The sequence below is a fragment of the Podarcis raffonei genome, chromosome 11 (genome assembly GCF_027172205.1).
Source record: "Podarcis raffonei isolate rPodRaf1 chromosome 11, rPodRaf1.pri, whole genome shotgun sequence".
In the NCBI taxonomy this organism is placed as follows: Eukaryota; Metazoa; Chordata; class Lepidosauria; order Squamata; family Lacertidae; genus Podarcis; species Podarcis raffonei.
Window position 1 is genome coordinate 39445272 of NC_070612.1, and position 20008 is coordinate 39465279.

A 20008-nucleotide genomic window follows, 5' to 3' on the forward strand; every position below is an offset into this window, starting at 1 on the left:
TCCATTAAAAGCTGGGGGGGGGGGGCGGGCTGGGAGAGGCATTTTCGTTGTTTCCTAAAAATCTGAAATGCAGGAATTTTTTGCCCAAAGTGGGGCTCGAATCGATGACTCATGTTCTACTGACTGAGTTATCCCTCAGATAATGGAAGTTCCTGAGATGAAACATCCTGACCAAAACAACCCTGTCTTTTGCTGCTGCCCATTTCACGATTTGGGCTTCAGACTTGGCCTTCTTCAGCAGAAGCCGCATTTCACTCCTATTAGCTGCAGAGGTACAATAGGGGATAGTAGTCGCTCATACTTGGTTTATACCCTAAATGAGTGTAAGCCCTCAATATGCCTTCACAGTAGGAAACTTGGCTCTGTTTGGGGATGGATAGGGGCCATTTAAAATTAGTAAATTTTGATGTATTTGAACCGGGGGTTAGACAGATTCGTGAAGGATAAAGGTATCCGTGGCTGCTAGTAATGTGAATGCATGTGCATACTAGTTGCTATGAATCAGGAGTGGCACAGAGTTACTGCACTTACATCCTGTTCATGGGCTTCCCAAAGGCATCTGGCTGGTCACTGTGATAGTCCTTTGGTCTAATCAAGTTGGACTCATCTTATGTTCTTAAGCTTATTCTTTGCCACTGAGACACATGGTGCCATTGGGTATTATTGCTCTTTGGGAGACAGGAATGATGATGATGATGATAATAATTAATAATAATAATAATAATAATAATAATAATAATTATTTATTTATTTATTTATAGCCCACCTATCTGGCTGGGTTTCCCCAGCCACTGTGGGCAGCTCCCAACAGAATATTAAACCCTTTATCTCAGAGTCGTGGCTCTCACTTGCACAAAACAGCTTTGAAATAACAGGAATGTAAGGTGGACTATCGTTTTGCTGGCTTTTGCAATAATGATGCCAGAAGGGAAGTTTGCATACATACAGCATGATATGTCGACAGCTGTTTGATTTTCTCCCCCCCCCCATGCCACACCCTTCATACTTGAGTTTATTTGGGAGGTAATTCCTCATGGATGTTTGGTCGGGTACCCAAGTAGAAGATATAGACACATCACCTACAAAGGGTGCTTAGGCATACAGGAATTGGATTAATCCCTTGTATGAGGAAAGGTATATGTCATAACTGATTTTAAAATGCAGCTGGGAGGATGGCGACAGTGGTGCTGTGGTTTTTGTAACAGTAGAAAGCATCTGATAAGAGTTGGCCATAAATGCAGTAGTATGTAGTTGAAGGAAAGCAACATTAAGGAGGTTTTATCAAGCATGTTAGTGGGGATGGCTTAACACATTATGTTCAGCTCCAATTTGCTTTGTTCATTTCACCAAAATTGGCCCTATTAACTCTGATAATTATTTTCTGACAGGGGATTTCACTGGGGACATTCCCTTTCCAAAGGCTGAAATTGGAAATTTAGCTGGAACCATTGAGCCAGGACTGTTTATAAACATGACAGACTCTCTTAGGGTCATTTTGAAAAGACTTAATTTCCCCCCTTGCTGAGTTCTTAAAATTGCATTTTCCGTGAGAGTCCTGAAGCCTTAGCTTACCATTTACATTTATTATTGCTTTAATGTGAAACTTTTAAGAAGATTTTATGACATGGTTCCATAAATGTATTTTTTAAAGAAGTCTAAATAATTGAAATCCTTAACCTTTTAATTCATTATCCTCTCAGTCTAATGGAAATACTTGTGAGCCAGCATATTTGCGGAAGTTAATGGTTGTGTCACCAAGGCGGGGATATTTATTTACGGACTGTTTACAGCCACCAATCCAAAACAGAAAGAAAGAAGGAAGCATAAAGTGATAAAGGACTAAGCCCTTTCCTCCAGTGCAGAGGTTGAATAGATCATTTGAAGTATTTATATTCCTCTTGCTAACCGAAGAGCTCAAGGTGAATTAGGTTATCTTTAATATACAACAGAACAGAGAAGAGTTGTTAGGAACAGGCACAGATGTGTACAAGTCCCCCTTCTCAACACTGGATATTCCAGCTGCTGCTGCAGCAATGAGCCACAGCAGATCTTCAAGGAAGCAATTGCTTCCTCACCCAGGATGCTTCTTCTGATGTCTCTTGTTGTTTCTGGCTCATGGTTGCTGACACAAAGGGCACTGGAGGAAGCAAGAGGCACTGGAGGAAGCAAATGCAAGTCTCCCTTAGTCCTTAGATCAGCCTTTCTCAACTTTATGCCTTACTGTTTGTTTTGGACTACAGTTCTCATCAGCCCCAGCCAGCATAGCCAGTGGTCAAGAATGATGGGAGTTGTAGTCCAACACAGCTGAAGGGCACCAGATTGGGAAGGTTGCTTTAGGTCAGGCTTCCTCAACCTCAGCCCTCCAGATGTTTTTGGCCTACAACTCCCATGATCCCTAGCTAGCAGGACCAGTGGTCAGGGATGATGGGAATTGTAGTCACAAAACATCTGGAGGGCCAAGGTTGAGGAAGCCTGCTTTAGGTGTTCAAGCTGCCACTTGCCTTCTGAGTCTCTGCTCTGCAGGGACTCAATAAGAAGAAATTATCTGGTCTGGAAATGGCTACCAGCCCCTTGTAGGGCAGGGCTCCCTCCCTCAGGCTGCCACTGCGGATATGCCTTGCAGTTTTGGCTCTTGGTGGCAAGATGCAAATTAGAATAAGATGTAGCACAACTGAACACATGTCCAGCTGCCGACAATTGCTGGCTCTTAACAAAATTGTTGAGTAGAACAATATGTTCCTGATGGCTTGCGCTGACGCTGGCCGCACATAAAACCTGCAGACGGCGAAGAGCTTGTTGCTGCTGCTTTGTAAGCAAGTGCGTTTACAACAGCAACAAATTGGATCCCGTTCAAATCTACCCAGCTAGTTTTAAGTGATGTGTAATGAGTGAATGAATACCTCCCTTTTCTCCTTTCTTTTGAATTTTCTTCTTTCAGGCTTCTACCAGACCTTGCTTTCTTATTTTATTTATATGTCATATACTCTAGTGTGCTTCAACAGTTGTAAGCTGCCTTGCTTTGATAACAGTAATCTTCAGATTGCAAGTGGAAGAGTGTGTGGTGCACATCTGGAGTGCTCAAGTGAAATATTCTACTGTATCTTCTTTAGTTACGATTGTACTCAAATGCGATAAAAGGGCCTAGATCTAGCAGACCTTGAGCTTGCATCACAGTATGTGCATATTAGCTATTCTTTCCTGAATTCTGGATGCACATTCTGAATATGTTTGATATTCTTATCATCTCTGAAATAGTTGAATTAACAAAGTTGTCGATCTTCTGACTTTTTTATTTAAAAATGTCATATTCAACACACAGGAAGCAGACTCAAGTGAAACCAGGCAACATGGGAAACGGGGGTGGGGAATCCTTCCTGGCAGTCTTCATATAAACATGGTGCAGTTTTCTAGCACAGGCAATCTAGCTAACAACACTGGTTGGGGGGAAAGGATATTGGCTAGGTATGGAACTTTAAATAACACAGATAATGTATAAACCAGAATGTTAGGAATCTGATATAACTAAAGATATTAAAAAAGATATGAGTCTATCAAACATTTCTGTGGGAGAATTTAACAATCTGTGATTTTTCCTCCATTTCCTGGCTAATACAGTTCCAAAAAGCATACAGTAGGGGAAAACACACAACCACAATTACAACTGGTTCACTTACAGATTGTATTAACATTCTGTAGCATCTAGTGAAAAATTGAATGTATTTCCTTTCAAACTGGTTTCACTTCTGAATTTCTGCTTCCTGTAAATGGAAGGCTATTAGTAGCAAATTTCAGAGGAGGTAAGTACACCAGTGTTCCAATGCTAAATAATGCTAAAATAATCCTTCCTAAAGTTATGCTCCCCCCCATGGGCAGCCTTCCAGAGGCAAGGGGCCTCATTTGCCTGGGTTCTGAAATGCCTTGTCAAAAAAAGGCATTGTTGTGTAAATTTAAGGACTGCAACAGCCTGTGATTTATGTCAAGAGTTCCTGAGCAGCCAGAAGTTTTGGACCAAGTTGGCTTTTAGGAATAACTTCCTATTTCTGCTCTTTGTCAAGCTCACAACAAAATCCTGCAGTCTGTCCGCCTCCTCTGCCTCTTTCTCTTATCTGGTTTTTTTTCTCTTTCTCTCTCTTTTTCTCTGTGCAGGTGATTTCTATTCACTCATTTCCAAGCTGCTAGGAGAAAGGGAAGATGTTGTTCATGTGCACAAGTATAACCCTACAGAAAAGGCAGAATCAGATCTTGTAGCAGAGATTGCTAATGTAGTCCAGAAGAAGGATCTTGGTTGGCCTGATGCCAGAGAGTTTTCCAATAAAGATGAAAGGGCCAATGCCATTCTTGTCAGAGACAGAATCCACAAATTCCACAGATTAGAATCCACCCTGAGACCACCAGAGAACAGGCACCTTGCTTTGCAGCCACCTAAACCTGGCAGTGGGAACTGGGAAAAAGAACGTGCAGGAGGTGGGTTAGGGTTGTGTCTTTTTATTTTAAAATGTTACCATATCCAATACTATAAACTACTCTGTACATTAGCAAAATTGGAGAACATCAAATGATTTTTTAGAAATAAAATTGAAGTTGTACATCACATTCCTCTCTTACATCAGATGTTCCAATGAAAAATTCATTTTGTTCAACGTAAGAGTCAGTAATCACTGAAGCAATGCTCACATTATCCTTCCCATTTGCGGCAAAGGTTTAGTAAGTTTTGTTTCATGTGTATGTTGTCTTCTGTACAGTTTAGTGCTCTGTATTATGTGACAGATTTATTTGATACATTATTGTATTTCATACTTTATTTCTAAAATAAAAGACTAATTTAGCATCAGAAGTTTTATTTTTGGTATATAAACAGAAAACCTGAGCTGGAATTATTTGTTACATTTTTCTAAACTGAGTAATCCAACTTGAACATGGTAAATTCAATTATTTGACTTTGTTTTTCTTACTGTGCAGCTGGCTTTATTACACACTCTCCTGTGAGGGTAGTTATGCCCTCTGTATTTTTCAGCTTGAATGCCTTGTTGACTAGTAACAATATGTTATGTGCATTTATATTATATTTTCATTGTGTTTCTCTCTTTCTAAATATGAAACATTATAGTTACTTCTTAAGTAATTTTCTAGAAACATAGAACTGGGATAGGCAATGATGGCATGGAAATAACTACTCATGCGGTAGTTGTATGAGTCATGCAGCATCAGTGGAAGGAATTTAATGACATTGCAGCTCTTCTTTCCTAATAATAAGATTTGTACTGATTCTTTCCCTTTCCCCAAATAAGGGACAAAGAGCCGCAATTCATGCAAATACTTTTGTACAAGGATATGCTGTTTGTATAAGTTATGAGCAATTATTTGGCAATTGCAATGGCTCAATTCAGACATCATACCTAATAACAGTTTGTACTAACCATAGCTGAAAACCCAAACCATGGTTCAGAACTGTTTGTCTGCACCAGCTCTGCCATTTTCATACCGCTCATCTTAACACATTCATTCTGTGTTGTAACAACTTATGAAGACAGAGAGGTGGATGTAATTGTGGTTTATCGATTCAGACACCACGCCAAGCACACAGCTTGCAAGCCATTATGAAACCATGATTTCTTAGTTTTTCAGCCAGAAAACCAGAATATGGTTTTCCAATTCATGCATTGTTCTAAACTATAGCTTAAGCTTTTTAAACCATGGTTTGGCATAACGTCTTGAGCTGAGCCAATATCTGTGTTGTCTTTTTTAGTTTGAGAGAATTTCAGCCAAGATTCACGGCACAGGACAGTGACACTTGCCAAATGTATTGTTCCTTGCAGCTTTAAATGATTCACAATCTTCCTGGTTCTGATTTTCTATTTGAAACATTAGTGTGGAATTCTTCCTGTTAACCTGGTGTTAATGTAGGCTGTTTTAAATGACCACCAAACCTTTGGTACACTGTGGAAGTTTAATAAGGTATCTGTGAAATTGCTTGCCTGTTTTTGCTGCTGTTGACAGAGGAGAAAAGAGGGGCAGTGCTTTCGACTGCAAATTTCTACATGCTTATCTGAGAATAAGTCCCATTGAATTCAGTGGGGCTGACCTCTGGGTTAATAGGCATAGGACTGTGCAGACAATTCTTATTTACTATGGGCTGTTTTCTCTGTTCTACCAACAAGCAGCCAACAAAATACTTGATAAATATAATTTAAGCCACAGTGGGTATGTTCCACTTCCACTATCAGAGACAGTATGCCTCTGAATACCAGTTGCTTGGAATTGCAGTTGGCCAGAGTGCTGTTGTGCCCGTGTCCTGCTTGCGAGCTCCCCACAGGTATCTGCTGGCCACTGAGAGAACAGGGTGCTAGACTAGATGGGCCACTAGCCTGATCTAGAAGGCTGTTCTTGCGGGAAAAGTGGTTTTCAGATTTAATTATGCTGGTGAATGCTAGTGGAGTGAACAAAATACTGGCTTTTCTGTCGTAGTATTGAAGAATGCTGATTACAGTAAGATATCTCCTCTGTGTGTTTGGAGAGGGGAATATTTCATTGGAAGCTATAAAAGCAATATTTGTGCTAGGACTATTAGAGTAATTCCATAATAGATTTTGCTTTTGGTTTAGAATGTTTTTTCCTTACTTATGATTATCATCAATCCACCTATCTATTATTTATACCTTTTGCTGTACAAATCCACAGGGCTGAGCAGTAAAGGGTTTGTCAAATAATATAGGACTAGAGTTGTGCAAAAAGAAAAAGAAAAACCCTAAGAATTATACAGTACTTAGAAGCTTTATGCAAATTTATATGAAATTATGGCAATTCAAATCAGCTTAATTGTCTAGGTTGACGGACTAGATTCTTTATTAGCCGTTATCACCCCACAAATATAGTGCAAAATGATTTTTTTTTGAAAGGTATATATGACAAATGGTGTTAATACTATGAATATGCTGAGGTCTCTTGTGTGTGTTTTTCCCCCACCTCTCAGAGAGAAGATGGCCAGACTAGATACTCAACAGTAAACAATTACAAGGATGATTTCTGCTAAATTTGCTTACTTGGCAATAACCCATTCAAATCAGTGGGACTTACTTCCAAGTAAACATTCATAGATCACGTGTTTGGTGTTTGGTCCTTACAGTAATCCTACATTTTATTGGAACTGTATGTCCCAAGAGTAACAGCTTCAAGCAAGTCAGTAATTTAAAATCTCTTACAGTATCCTAAAATATCCTGCGTTAGGCAAATCCTAAAGTTGCTTGGAGTTTCATTAAGTAAATAAAAAAAGTGACAACGATGACTACTACTACTACTACTACTAATAATAATAATAATAATAATAATTGTGCATAAATAGAAGTGGGCCACTGCACTCACTTCTGACTACATGCTTGGAATTGGCTTGTAGGTTACATAATATTAAATGCATGTAAATATATGTTTTATAAAGCACCTGCTGCTTACCAGGTGTTGTACACAGATTAAAGACAAGACACACTGTTACAATCAAAAATAGATTATACAAAAGGGAAAGGGTATGGGGGGGAGAGAAAAGCAGAAAACTCAAGCACTAATTATTAAAATTGCAAAGTTCTTATAATGCCCTACATGGATTGAGTTCAGGGGCAGGAGGCGCCAAATGACAGCTGATCATTCAGCTAAGCTCATGAAATAGCCTTTCTTGGTCTACCTCTCACTCTGCTTCAGCCAGGAGTATTATAAATGACAAATTTGAAGGTTAGAAATACTGCTATTCATAGCATAAACCACAAAACAGGAGCTTCTGTATTGGAAGCTACATGCACGCTTCTAAAGGGAGAAAGTGTTTCATGGTTCTAGATGCTGCTGCTGACCATAAATATCTTTTTTTGTAAGGCTTCTTTTTTGTACAGTCGTACCTTGGATCCCAAACACCTTGGTATTCGGACATTTTGGCTCCCAAACGCCGCAAACCCAGAAGTGACTGTTCCAGTTTGCGAATGTTCTTTGGAACCCGAACGTCCAACGTGGCTTCTGCGGCTTCCGATTGGCTGCAGGAGCTTCCTGCAGCCAATCAGAAGCCGCACTTTGGTTTCCGAATGTTTTGGAAGTTGAACGGACTGTATTGTTATATGAACACATTGTAACTATTATATTGCATGCAAATATGTTGGTTGGAGCTTGTTTGATTCTATCTTTAGCCATTGAATTATTTACTTACCTAATATTTTTATATCAACGTGTAAACCTTATTCTCCTTTTTCAGATTTAAACATAGAGGAAGTAGTTGATTGGCCTGGAATAAACCTCAAACTCGGGCAGGTTTCTGGGCTGGCCTTGGATTCCAACAGTAACCTGGTCATCTTCCACAGGGGCGATCATGTATGGGATGCAAAGTAAGCAAGCACTCGTAAGCCTAAAAGTATATGTTCTTAAGTGCCTCTGTATGTGTCTCTTATCTCCCCACTCTGTACTGGCTTCCTCTGTGAGGCAAGCAAGATAGCAGTTTTTCTATATAGGCTGGACGATAGTGTCTTGCACGTGGGACGCGGATGGCACTGTGGTCTAAACCACTGAGCCTCTTGGGCTTGCTGATTGGAAGGTCGCAGTTCAAATCCCCATGACGGGATGAGCTCCCGTTGCTCTGTCCCAGCTCCTGGCAACCTAGCAAATCGAAAGCACGCCAGTGCAAGTAGATAAATAGGTATCGCTGAGGTGGGAAGGTAAACAGTGTTTCTGTGTGCTCTGGTTTCCGTCACGGTGTTCCGTTGTGCCAGAAGTGGTTTAGTCATGCTGACCCCATGACCCGGAAAGCTGTCTGCGGACAAACGCCGGCTCCTGAAAGCGAGATGAGCACCACAACACCATAGTCACCTTTGACTGGACTTAACTGTCCAGGGGTCCTTTGCCTTTACCTAGTGTTTTGCATTTCCTGGTTGATTTTAAATTGTATATCAGTAAACTAATTCCAAACCAAGCCTGGTCATTCCTTATGGCGATAATATAATGAAGAACCATGCAAAAGTTGCTCCAGGAACCTGTGTGTTTGGTATAAGGGTGATTTGTCTCAGGGTTACAAGCCTGCCCTAGCGTCTCAAAGAATGGAGGAGCGGCCATTTATCCTAGATTCTCTATCCTAGAGGGTAGTATTCAACTGTTTTACTCAGAGCAGAACCATTGAAATGAATGGACCTAGCTTAGTCACGTTTATTCATTTCAGTGGGTCTACCCCATTTAGTTGAATACCACTCTACTAATGTAACCTGGTATTGGTAGCAACTGGATGGGATTTATTTAGCCTGCAATCTCCCATCTTGGAGCCGACCTCCTGGCTACAATATCCCATCTATTTTTGCTCATCCCGTTACCGTCTTCATGTACCATTTTGCCTGATGAAGAGTTCTGAAAGTTTGCCACAATTTTTATTTCGTTGCTTATAAAACATTTATGCTGCTTTATGTAATAAAACTAAACAGTTTACACAGAAAACAATAAAACGCAACATCGATATCAGTTCGTATAAAATGACAAACAGTAGCGTCCCTAAAAACTAAGGCAAAAACTTTATATCACAGATAAAACTGAGCAGTGTACAAAGCAATTTAAAATGGATAGAATTAAAATGAATTACTTGAGGGAATACAATTTGTGAAGATTTGGTTGGTCCTAATAATGGTATAGCTCAATTGTGAATTTTGGAGTTTCCCCCCATTATTAACCTATATGGCTACCTTTGCTTTATTTGATATTTAAGTTACTGAAGAAAATTTGAATAAGGCATCTGCATACAAGTACACATTACTAATAACAGGAAGCTTTTAGAATCAGGAAAATGTTAATTATTTAAAGGAGTGGATTTCACCAAATATTTCCTTTTATTTTGTGATAATAGGCCTCTATTATCAAGCTTGCCTAAATATATGCACATAACCATAAAATTAATGCAAAGTTATTAATTGGGTGTAATGTTCTTTACCAATCATAAATGTGCTCAATTATCAGCCTTAGGAACTCTCTTCATTCTTTCTGGTTGATTGCTTCCCCATCATACAACAAGGAAAGAGGCAAACAAATTATCAGGGCTTCAGGCACTGCACAGAATGCTAGCAATGTATTAATAATACATGCACATAAAAGCTGCATATCCCTACAAGCAAATGCAGCAGACTGCTTGGGAACTTTAGGCAGTTTAATCTTGTGCTGTAGAACACTTAAGTGCAAGATCTAGAGATGTGTGTCTGTTTCCTGTACTTCCCCAGCTTTCCCAAATTTGCAGAGAACTTGAGGTTTGGCAGAAGGGGTGCATAAATCACCATCTTTGAGTATGTATGATTTTTTTTTGGATGGTCTCTGCTTGGGTGGTGAAGAAGCAGATTCAAGGGAGTTATGCCAAATAACTCTGGCAGGTGTTCAGATGTCTCAAGTCTGCTTTTAGTCTGGAAATTACCTTTGCATTTATGTTATCTATCTTGAAAACCATCTGGAAGCTTTGTTCTTGCAAGTTCCAGTGTAAGATTTGGATTTCCCCTTATTGAATACAATGTCTCTTGAACTTCTCTATGGTTCATTTAGCACATGATGCTAAGCCAAAACATGGCCAAGTGTGAGCTCATGTGTGTGGGTTCTTGGATCAAAAATTGCAACCACTTGCTGCCCTTCCTGGAGCTAAGACATGGTTTGACTTAGCATTAAACTGTGAGTCTAGGTTTGGACATATCTCACCCTAAACAAACCACAAGCCGTCAGCCATCCTTTTCTTTCCTCACCCACCCCATTCCAGAGAGGTATCAGCTCTTCAAAATATATGCTAATATTGTTAATCTGTTCACACACAGCTTCAGTAGAGAAGCTGAATTAGATCTAGGAGTCTTGAGATTGGTTCCTGTCTTTGCCATGGTCTCATCATTCTTATTCCCAGGCCTCATTCCTTATAAAGGAATAGTAAAAATGGGAATGTGGCCTGGCTCCTATGGGAGAGAGAGAAAGAGGAATTGCAAAACCTTCAAAATAAGTAGTAGCTTGATTGTGTGTAAAAACTGCCATAGGTCAGTACTTAAGGACCTTATGGGTTTATATGAATATGATAGTCATCAAAGAAGATGAGTTTATTATCATTTAATTGCCACTGTTACTGCTTGCTCCTGCCTACTGCTTTATTTCTTCATGGAAAATAGCTATATTTTAAAGAGCCTACCATGCTAGGGAAATAAGAATGCAGAGCATAAGCAATGAATATTGCAGCACTTTATAATCTTCTTTAAATCTGCATTGTTAGATATCCTTTGTTGTGTGTGAATACTCAGGTTTTGGATATTTGAAAGTAATCCTGAAAACTGCTATTAAATCACAGGAGTAGTTCCTAAAGCATATTATTCAAGAAACCAATCCAACAGTAGTCTTAACTTTTTAAGATGCACCTACTACTGTTGCTCACCCTTGTGATCATTCCCAGTGTCCATTGCTGGTGGCCTGACCATGAAATCACAAGACTCCAAAACAGGGATCAGCAAACTTTTTCAGCAGGGGAGTCCACTGTCCCTCAGACCTTGTGGGGGGCCAGACTATATTTTGAAAATAAAATAAAAATGAATGAATTCCTATGCCCCACAAATAACCCAGAGATGCATTTTAAATAAAAGCACATATTCTACTCATGTAAAATTATCGTTGTTAGCCGCCCTGAGCCCGGCTTCGGCTGGGGAGGGCGGGATATAAATAAAATGTATTATTATTATTATTATTATTATTATTATTATTATTATTATTAAAAACACCAGGCAGGCCCTACAAATAACCCAGAGATGCATTTTAAATAAAAGGGCACATTCTACTCATGTAAAACCACGCTGATTCCCGGACTCTCCACAGGCCAGATTGAGAATGCGACCGGGCCGGATCCGGGCCCCGGGCCTTAGTTTGCCACCTATGTGAGTCCAAAACAATCACTTTTTGTTTTTAACTGCATTTCTGTGCAGTATTAATAAATGGTAACTGTTCTGGAAAGCCTGAGGTTACAAAAAACCAGATAAAAGGTATTTGCAACAATATTCACTAAGTGCATGATGGATATTTTTAATTAAAAAGTGCTGCAGATTTCATGTGCAAATAATTTTAATAAAGAAATCAATGTACTAATCAATGAAGTACAACCAGTTGCATGGCCTGCCACTTTTCTTAATTGAAAGCTATAGCATAAATATTTTATGCGGGGCTTATTCTTTTTGTTGTTGCAATGTACAGGGTTAATAATTTGGTTTGCAGACTCATCTAAAGTCATAAAGCAAGCCTCCTGTTTTTAAAAAATCAATCCCTATAAGCACTTAGAAGCCAGTTAAATAAATAAACGTGCAGAAAAAATATATAGCTCCCAGATTTTGGATGAGAATTGAATTACAATTTTACATGTAATTAGATTAAATGCTATTTACTTTCATGGGCATAGTCAGTTAACACTGTTTCAATCAATGCTAAGCACTTATGCTGGAATGCTTATAAAGGCTTCTTGCACTGATGGAGAAGTATAGCTAATAATTTCTCATTGGGATAACAGTATGAGTGCCTTATACTTATGTAAATGGCTCACAATGAGCCTACTGTGAATTTCAAAATTATTGATACTTTAATTCTCTGTGTAAAATAGACTGCGGGGGGGGGGGGGTGGACAACAAAAACTCAAGCTCATTTTGTTGTGTCAACTGTCTGTATAAAATAATCAAGTACAGCAGCAGTGGCAGACCACTCTCCTTTCCCTTGCACTTTTTCCTCCTTCTAACATATACACCTGATTTCGGTGGTGGCATCTGCAGTGGTTTGCTTATTTATTTTAAAGCCAGATATATGGAAGCAGCAGTGCTTAGAGAGAACACTGAGAGTGGGGATATTCTCCCAAGTGCTCAGGGAGCATTAAGGTAAAGGTACCCCTGCCCGTACGGGCCAGTCTTGCCAGACTCTAGGGTTGTGCGCCCATCTCACTCTATAGGCCGGGGGGCCAGCGCTGTCCGGAGACACTTCCGGGTCACGTGGCCAGCGTGACAAGCTGCATCTGGCGAGCCAGCGCAGCACACGGAACGCCGTTTACCTTCCCGCTAGTAAGCGGTCCCTATTTATCTATTTACCTATTTACCCGGGGGTGCTTTCGAACTGCTAGGTTGGCAGGCATTACATTTCCTCAAATTTGGTCTTAGGAAACACTGGAGCATATAGGGACACTTCCTGTTTCATGAGCACCTTAGATCGGCAGCCTGCTCTGGAGCCACTCAGAGCTCACTGTTATCCAGTCTTACAACATCTTTCCTGTTCCTACTTGCTATGTTAATGGTGCACTTGAGGCTGCAGCAGTGAACTCATGTGAGCATACCTCCTGGAAATGAATTGCACAGTCCAGAAGAAGAGGCCGTGTGCAGTAAGATTCTTGCTTCTCTGTTTGGGAAAGGAGGAGAAGGAGGGAAAACCTCCTTTAATGTGCTACACCCTGCGAGAATTGCTGTTTCTTTGTTTTTAGATAGCAAGCTATATTATTAAGACACACATATGGTATGGCAATGTGTGTGTGCCTGTGTGAGTGGAGAACCCACATTTGTGCCACACCTGTTACTGGCATCCACCCAAAGATTCTGAAACATCTGATTGATTACCTTGTATATTGATCAGTTTTTTCCTTTCTCTGTAGTTCATTTGACAGTGGATACATTTATCAACAAAGAGGACTTGGGCCCATTAAAGAGAGCACTATTCTTGTACTAGATCCCAATAGTTCAGCAGTTCTTCATTCCACGGGAAGAAATCTGTAAGTCTTTCTTACTTTTTAAATTCTTATGTTTGCCTTCCTTGTGCTGAATAAGTTCCTCACTTCATTGCAATCTATATCTATAATCTATATCTATATGTCTACTGTTTTCAAACATTGTAAACTTTTCCAGTGTCTGGAAATAATTTATGCCCCTTCCTATCTGCTCACTGTTTAATGACCCAAATGAACCCAACTCAGATAGAAAGCAAATATTCTGTCCTCAAGAGGCAGAAAGACCAAAAAGGTGTGTTGTGCTTTCCTATTAGAATGGCAGGATAAATGGGAGAAAATAATACCTGCCCCAAGCTGGAAAGTAAGATACTAAACACCTACTCTCTGGTTTGGCTATAAAGTGTTTGTATGTATAGTTCTGCTTTTATCATGAAATGAAGTGTGGGATTGAAACCCTCCCAACATTCTGTTGCTTGAAGACCCTTTTCCATAGCTGCTTTACTTCTGGTAACATAAAAGCAGTAGAGCATGGGGCTCTCGCCAACCCCACCCCATCTCATGGTCTCATTTATAGATAAAAGTTGATGCAGTCCCCACTTTGTAGCCAGACTAGTGAGTGCATATTTAGTAGACACTTGATCCAAGTTATCCTTCCTTGGGCAAATGCAGATACATCTAACTAAGGTTGGTGTCTCAAAACTAGCCTTAACTGCATTTTTAGCCATTTTGGCATTACAGCAAAAATAGTGCCATATTTTCCATAGAATAACTGTGGACATGTAGGTGGCATTTATCTTCTGGAGCCGGATAGTCTTGGTGTTTGCCACTTTTGTTTAATCTTTCTAAGTGTGTGCTTGCATGTGTGGATTTTGAGTGCTTCTCATCTGCAGAAAAGCATTTTTGAAAAGTCTTGAGGGGTGCTGCCTGCTGAGCAACTAATATGAAATGTACTTGGATAGGAATAATTTGTTGGGATGAGGAGCTTGAGATGTGTCACTAACTTCCTCCTCTGTGTGTCAAAAAGGGTCTCAGAATATCAGATCCTCTGCTTCATTATTATTATTTTTACTATTTATAAACAAGCATATTATAATAAAGATAGAATTATTGGTATGCAATAGAATGCCAAAGAAAACTGAGCTTCGATCCTACATAGTGCAAACACGGAGATTTTACTGGCTCCCTCCCCCCTCTTCCTAAAGAAGCCTTTTTGAAGAATTAACAGCACAGAATACATACAGTGGGAAATGATCCCAAATCTAGCAAAACAACCTTGAGAAAAGGCTACCCTTCACTGGCAGCACACTCCATTTTCTGTTCAGTTCTGAGGAGAAGCAGGAAAGTCTAGGGCAGCCCCCGACCCCTCATGAGCCACACAAAATGTGCCACCAGTCTGTATGTTATCTAAGTGTATATATAGTATCAATTTTCTGCAAAGTTTGGGTAATATGCCTGTTAATGTTAATATGCTGTTTACCTTAACTATGAAACTATGATGCTATGCGAAACTGCTTTTCCTTACTAACATTTCAACCTTGTATTTGAGACCCACGTCTTTCCTCCCAGCAAAGTAACATATAAAATGACCACTAAACCTGAAATAATGCCCAGGCGAGATTATATCACTCATCACAAATTACACGGCACATTTAATCCAGTAGGTGCCCAAGGCGCCCACGCAGCCATGTTCCTCACTGTCGTTAGAATGGCTGTGAATGTACTGAAGTGTTGTATTTTCCTGAGTGCTGCATTTATGTTTTACTGTTAAAAAATTTGATACCTCCAAACAACAGTGCTATCATGTGGGAAGATGCATGGTATGGAGTACACATACAAAATCGGCACACAATAAAATCTTTTTAAAAGAACTTATTCTTTCCTTTAAGGACACAACAGTGGCTTTTAAAAATTTGGACCAGGAAACGTTGGACAGGGGGATTGAAAGCCGTCTGTCTCTTCCCATGCTCATGTCGAGGGCTCTTCACTCCTCAACAGGAGAAGAGAACAAAATTTAGAGTGTGTACACACAAACAACAACATGGAGTATTTCAAAACTGGCCACTGGGTGAAGGTTAGGATGAAATTCTATAGTAGCACCAAATTAAACCATTTACTCAGGAATGACAGGATAATGCAGCCCGAAAAATAACAGGCATTCAGGGTTCCAGTAAATTCGGGTAAGATTTCCTTTATATAAACATCAATCCAGGTGTTTGTATGGTGACTAAACAGAACAAATCATCCTACCTTGTTTCCCTGTTGCTTAATGTAGTTTTCCTTTATTTTGTTTTCAGGTTTTATTTACCACATGGCTTGAGCATAGATCATAATGGTAACTATTGGGTGACAGATGTAGCTCTTCATCAGGTATGCACAACTAGCTTCCAGAACTACCGTACTAACTGTGTGACTCTGAATTTAGCTAGCTTCTCTTGTTAACAACTTGACAGCATGATTCTTCTCAGACTTGGAGGGATATTTGCCAAATGTTCAACTGCTTCATTTAGCACAACGGCCATGGATTGACATGCAGAAACGCTACTGAATTAACGTTGTTACATGCCTGATGATGGATTTCTTTATTGGGTTCATGAATATTAATGTATACGCAACTGTTCTCTGGAGAAAGACATTTTCTAGAGGACAGGCCTACGATGTAATCTGCAGCGGGTTGTGCAGGTCTCCCTATAATATATGATTAAATGACCTGGAACTTTTTGCCCTTTTATATTGCTAGGTATTGAAACTGGCATCGAATGGTGCAGAATCTCCTCTGTTGTCTTTCGGGAGGGCTTTCCAACCTGGGAGCGACAAAAACCACTTCTGCCAACCCACGGATGTGGCAGTAGATCCAGTTACTGGCAATATTTACGTATCCGATGGCTACTGCAATAGTCGTATTGTCCAGTTCTCTCCAAATGGAATGTTTGTCATGCAGTGGGGAGAAGGTACTGAATAGGAAGCTGTTAATTCAATTAGTAAACCCACTCTTTCCCTATATAGCTTATGGTGCCACACAAATGATACCGCCTAGAAGTTTGGGTACACCTTAAGTCTCTATGAAAACAATTAGACTTAAGTCCCTATGAATGTGCCTAATGTTACCGTGTACCTTGGTTCTCGAAATTAATCTGTTCCGGGAGTCCTTTCGACTCCCAGAACCAAGCTTCCGATTGGCTTCAGGAGCTTCCTGCACTCAATCAGAAGCTACGTTGGACGTTTGACTTCTAAAAAATGTTCACAAACCAGAACTCTCACTTCCGGGTTTGTGGCATTTCGGAGCCGATTTGTTTGGGAGCCAAGACGTTCGACTACCAAGGTACCACTGTACATCTATTTAGCTTCTTGTGGAGAAATTTCAAAGTCCTCCTCTTACCAGGTTTTGTTGCATGAAATTCAGTGATTAACACCTGGCATTGTGCATAGGATGCTTAATGCTTTCAGTGCACAGTTTGAAATCTAATATGTTTGGACCATAAACCATTTCAGTGTACAGTTTCTTGTTAGCTTAAAATATCAGGAATTTCTCATTGTAAGTAGTGAGCTGTTGGACTTTAACTGGATGTTTTCTCCTTTCAGAGAGTTCTGTTGGACAAGCTAAACCTGGCCAGTTCAGCATCCCCCACAGCTTAACACTGGTGCCTGATTTTGGTCAACTCTGTGTAGCAGACAGAGAAAATGGTCGGATCCAGTGTTTTAAGCCAGAAACAGGAGAATTTATTAAAGAAATCAGGCACCCACTGTTTGGAAGAGAAGTATTTGCAGTTTCTTATGCCCCAGGTAATAACTTAAAAAACAACAGCACCTAATGTCATGTATGAGAAACCTGCTTTTTTTCCTTAAGTGATAGTAGAAGTAGTATTCTTATCATAGCATATTATTAAAATAATAAATGTACTTAATTTGAAGCATTGAAAGTTCCATCAGCTTTTTTTTAAGCCTCTGTGGCAGTCTTTTTGTGGTCCCATGCTGCAATTTGAAAGCAGCAGTTATCTAACTTGACCACAGTTTTATAAAAACTGGATCTAGGGTAGGAAACTTGAGCCTTCTCAAGTTTAAATTCTCAGGTTTAATTACAGAAATGTCTTAGCCTACTTGTACAATAGAAATCCACTTGCACACCGCAAGTTCCAGTTTCTTTCCCCTCCTTCGAGTCCATGTCTACCCCTAGAGAAGATTTTGGGGGTGTGCAAGAGGGATAATTTTAGAAGTTTTAAAATTATATTGTTTTAAGATCTGTTTTCCACCCTGGGCTCCTTTGGGAGGAAGAGCGGGATATAAATTGAATAAACAGTGGTGCTGGTGGTCATGGTAATGGTTGTATATGCCAACATGCTATGTTTGATCTCACCGTTTTTATATGAGATTTTTAAACCTGTTTTCTGTCTCACTATCATAAACAGTAATAGCTGCCAATATCTAAACGTTAAAGGCAGAAATAAATGTGCCTCCTCTGAGACAAACGTTTTTTAAATACATACCACCTTCTTCATCGGCGGCTGCAGATTCAAAAGCTATTTCAAGTGTCATTAGAGAGAACACAAAAATATTTCTACACCAGTAGAGGAAGAAATTAGAAATTTTAACGTGAGGACAAGAATGCTGGGTATTAAACCTCTTAATTAAAAATTGAAGCATAAAGAAAGAGAGAAAATTAAAAGGGCAAATATTACAATACAAAAGTACAATATTGTCTAGATAATATTCAGTACTGAAAAGTTTGCAATAATTTAATGAGCAGTTTAAACATAATTGTAGTATTTGAGGAGAGAAACAGAAATATACACTAAAACTGTTTTTTAGAATCATATTTCAGCTTTGTAAATATGTGCTGAGGTGGTAATTCTGTTGCATCTTGTTCAGCCATACTGCATTGCTAAATTTCCCCGAAAGGAGAAACCTACTAGCAAACCATTCACTGTGGGAAGGGGGTACCCCAAAATTTATTTGCAGAGGAAGCTCAGTGTGACTTGGAAATGTCATGATTTGCACTCTTCACACCTTTTTCTACTTCAAAATGCATCTATAGGGCAAATAACTGCTTTGAGATGTGTTTTGGATCAGACCTACTGTGTGGAAACAAAGAATTAGGTCCTGTTCCCCCAGAGTATCACCCCTCCTCTAAATGGGTCTCCCTTCTCACAGCTACTGTTTGTACTAGGAAAGGATGGTGGGAATTCTGTGACAAGTGTAGTTGGTCTCTGTAGTTTGTAACAGAGAAAAGCATTCCTGTCCTGGAGCCAGTTCTCAGCCCAGAAGACTGTAATTACAAGATTGTCATTGCATACGAAAACAGAATAGAGTCTGCCTAAATATGCCAGTAGTGGCAATGTTTTCTCTTTAGGGAGAACTTTTTCAATTGAGGAAAATATCTCTGTTGGAGAGGCAAGTAGAAATCTAGTAATTAGAAGATAGCTGTAAATGAATGTTCAAAGGTGTGAAAAGGCTAGGAACAAGAGTCACAGCTTCTGGTACATTACACAAAATACATTACAGACAGGTGGGCTCATATAAGCCCTTATTCACAAATCATGTATAACTAAACCATAGTCTAAAATTGTTGTTGTAGCTTTAATTGACTTATTTGTTGCGCACTACAAAAAGGTTGAAAGCCAAAAAGGCACAGTATGCAAAACAATACATTTCAGTAAAACCATTCTGATAACAAATTTAGCGAAAAAACTGCAAAAACATCAGCAGAATGAATATATCACCAAATGCCTAGAAGAGTATATGGTTTACAATACTTTATTGTGCCATATAAACCTAACAATAGAAAACTAAAACAAGAACATTAGCAAGTGAACCTCTTGGTTATTGTAAGATACACTAGAGAGAAATGATAACTACTGAATGTCTGGAATAATCTGTAACAAGTCTTTAAATATATGCCCATAGTTTTTTCTGGACTGATCTTTAAAAAAATGGCCTATCAGTCATTTTACTGGAAAAATGCACTGTGATCATTCTGGTCCTCTTAATGTTCAGTGTTGTGTCTTTAATTATTATGGCTCAAACTCAGGTCATGTCTGCATAAGTTCTCTGGTTCCCTGCTTGGAGCAGGAGAAATGGTTTCTTGTGCTCCTATTTTTAGTGCTGAAAACTTTTAAAAGGCTGGCTGCCCAAATACCATGACTATACTAGATATGGATTATGGCTTGGATCCTCAGTAGCGTAATTGGGCAAGATAACTTTTCCATCCACTTACATAAGGCACCTCTGATTTTTTGTGCCCCCCCCCGCTCTCAGCAGTTCTCTGCACCCCATCATTCACACTTACTGTGTGTTCCCCAACCTCATACAGTC

General features: G+C 39.6%; 1 protein-coding gene across 9 annotated transcripts in view; it reads left to right on the plus strand.

Moving 5' to 3' along the window:
* Positions 1-20008, plus strand: part of PAM (peptidylglycine alpha-amidating monooxygenase) — a 119809-nt gene that overhangs the window by 82839 nt on the left and 16962 nt on the right. For 6 of the 9 annotated variants that reach the window (XM_053408350.1, XM_053408347.1, XM_053408351.1 and 3 more), the window contains 6 exons: positions 4147-4464; positions 8228-8357; positions 13631-13747; positions 15997-16069; positions 16440-16650; positions 17282-17482. In XM_053408350.1, coding sequence (XP_053264325.1) covers positions 4147-4464; positions 8228-8357; positions 13631-13747; positions 15997-16069; positions 16440-16650; positions 17282-17482 — 1050 coding nt within the window. The remainder of the gene's footprint in view (positions 1-4146; positions 4465-8227; positions 8358-13630; positions 13748-15996; positions 16070-16439; positions 16651-17281; positions 17483-20008) is intronic. The other 3 variants (XM_053408353.1, XM_053408355.1, XM_053408354.1) reach the window with 1 other exon arrangement.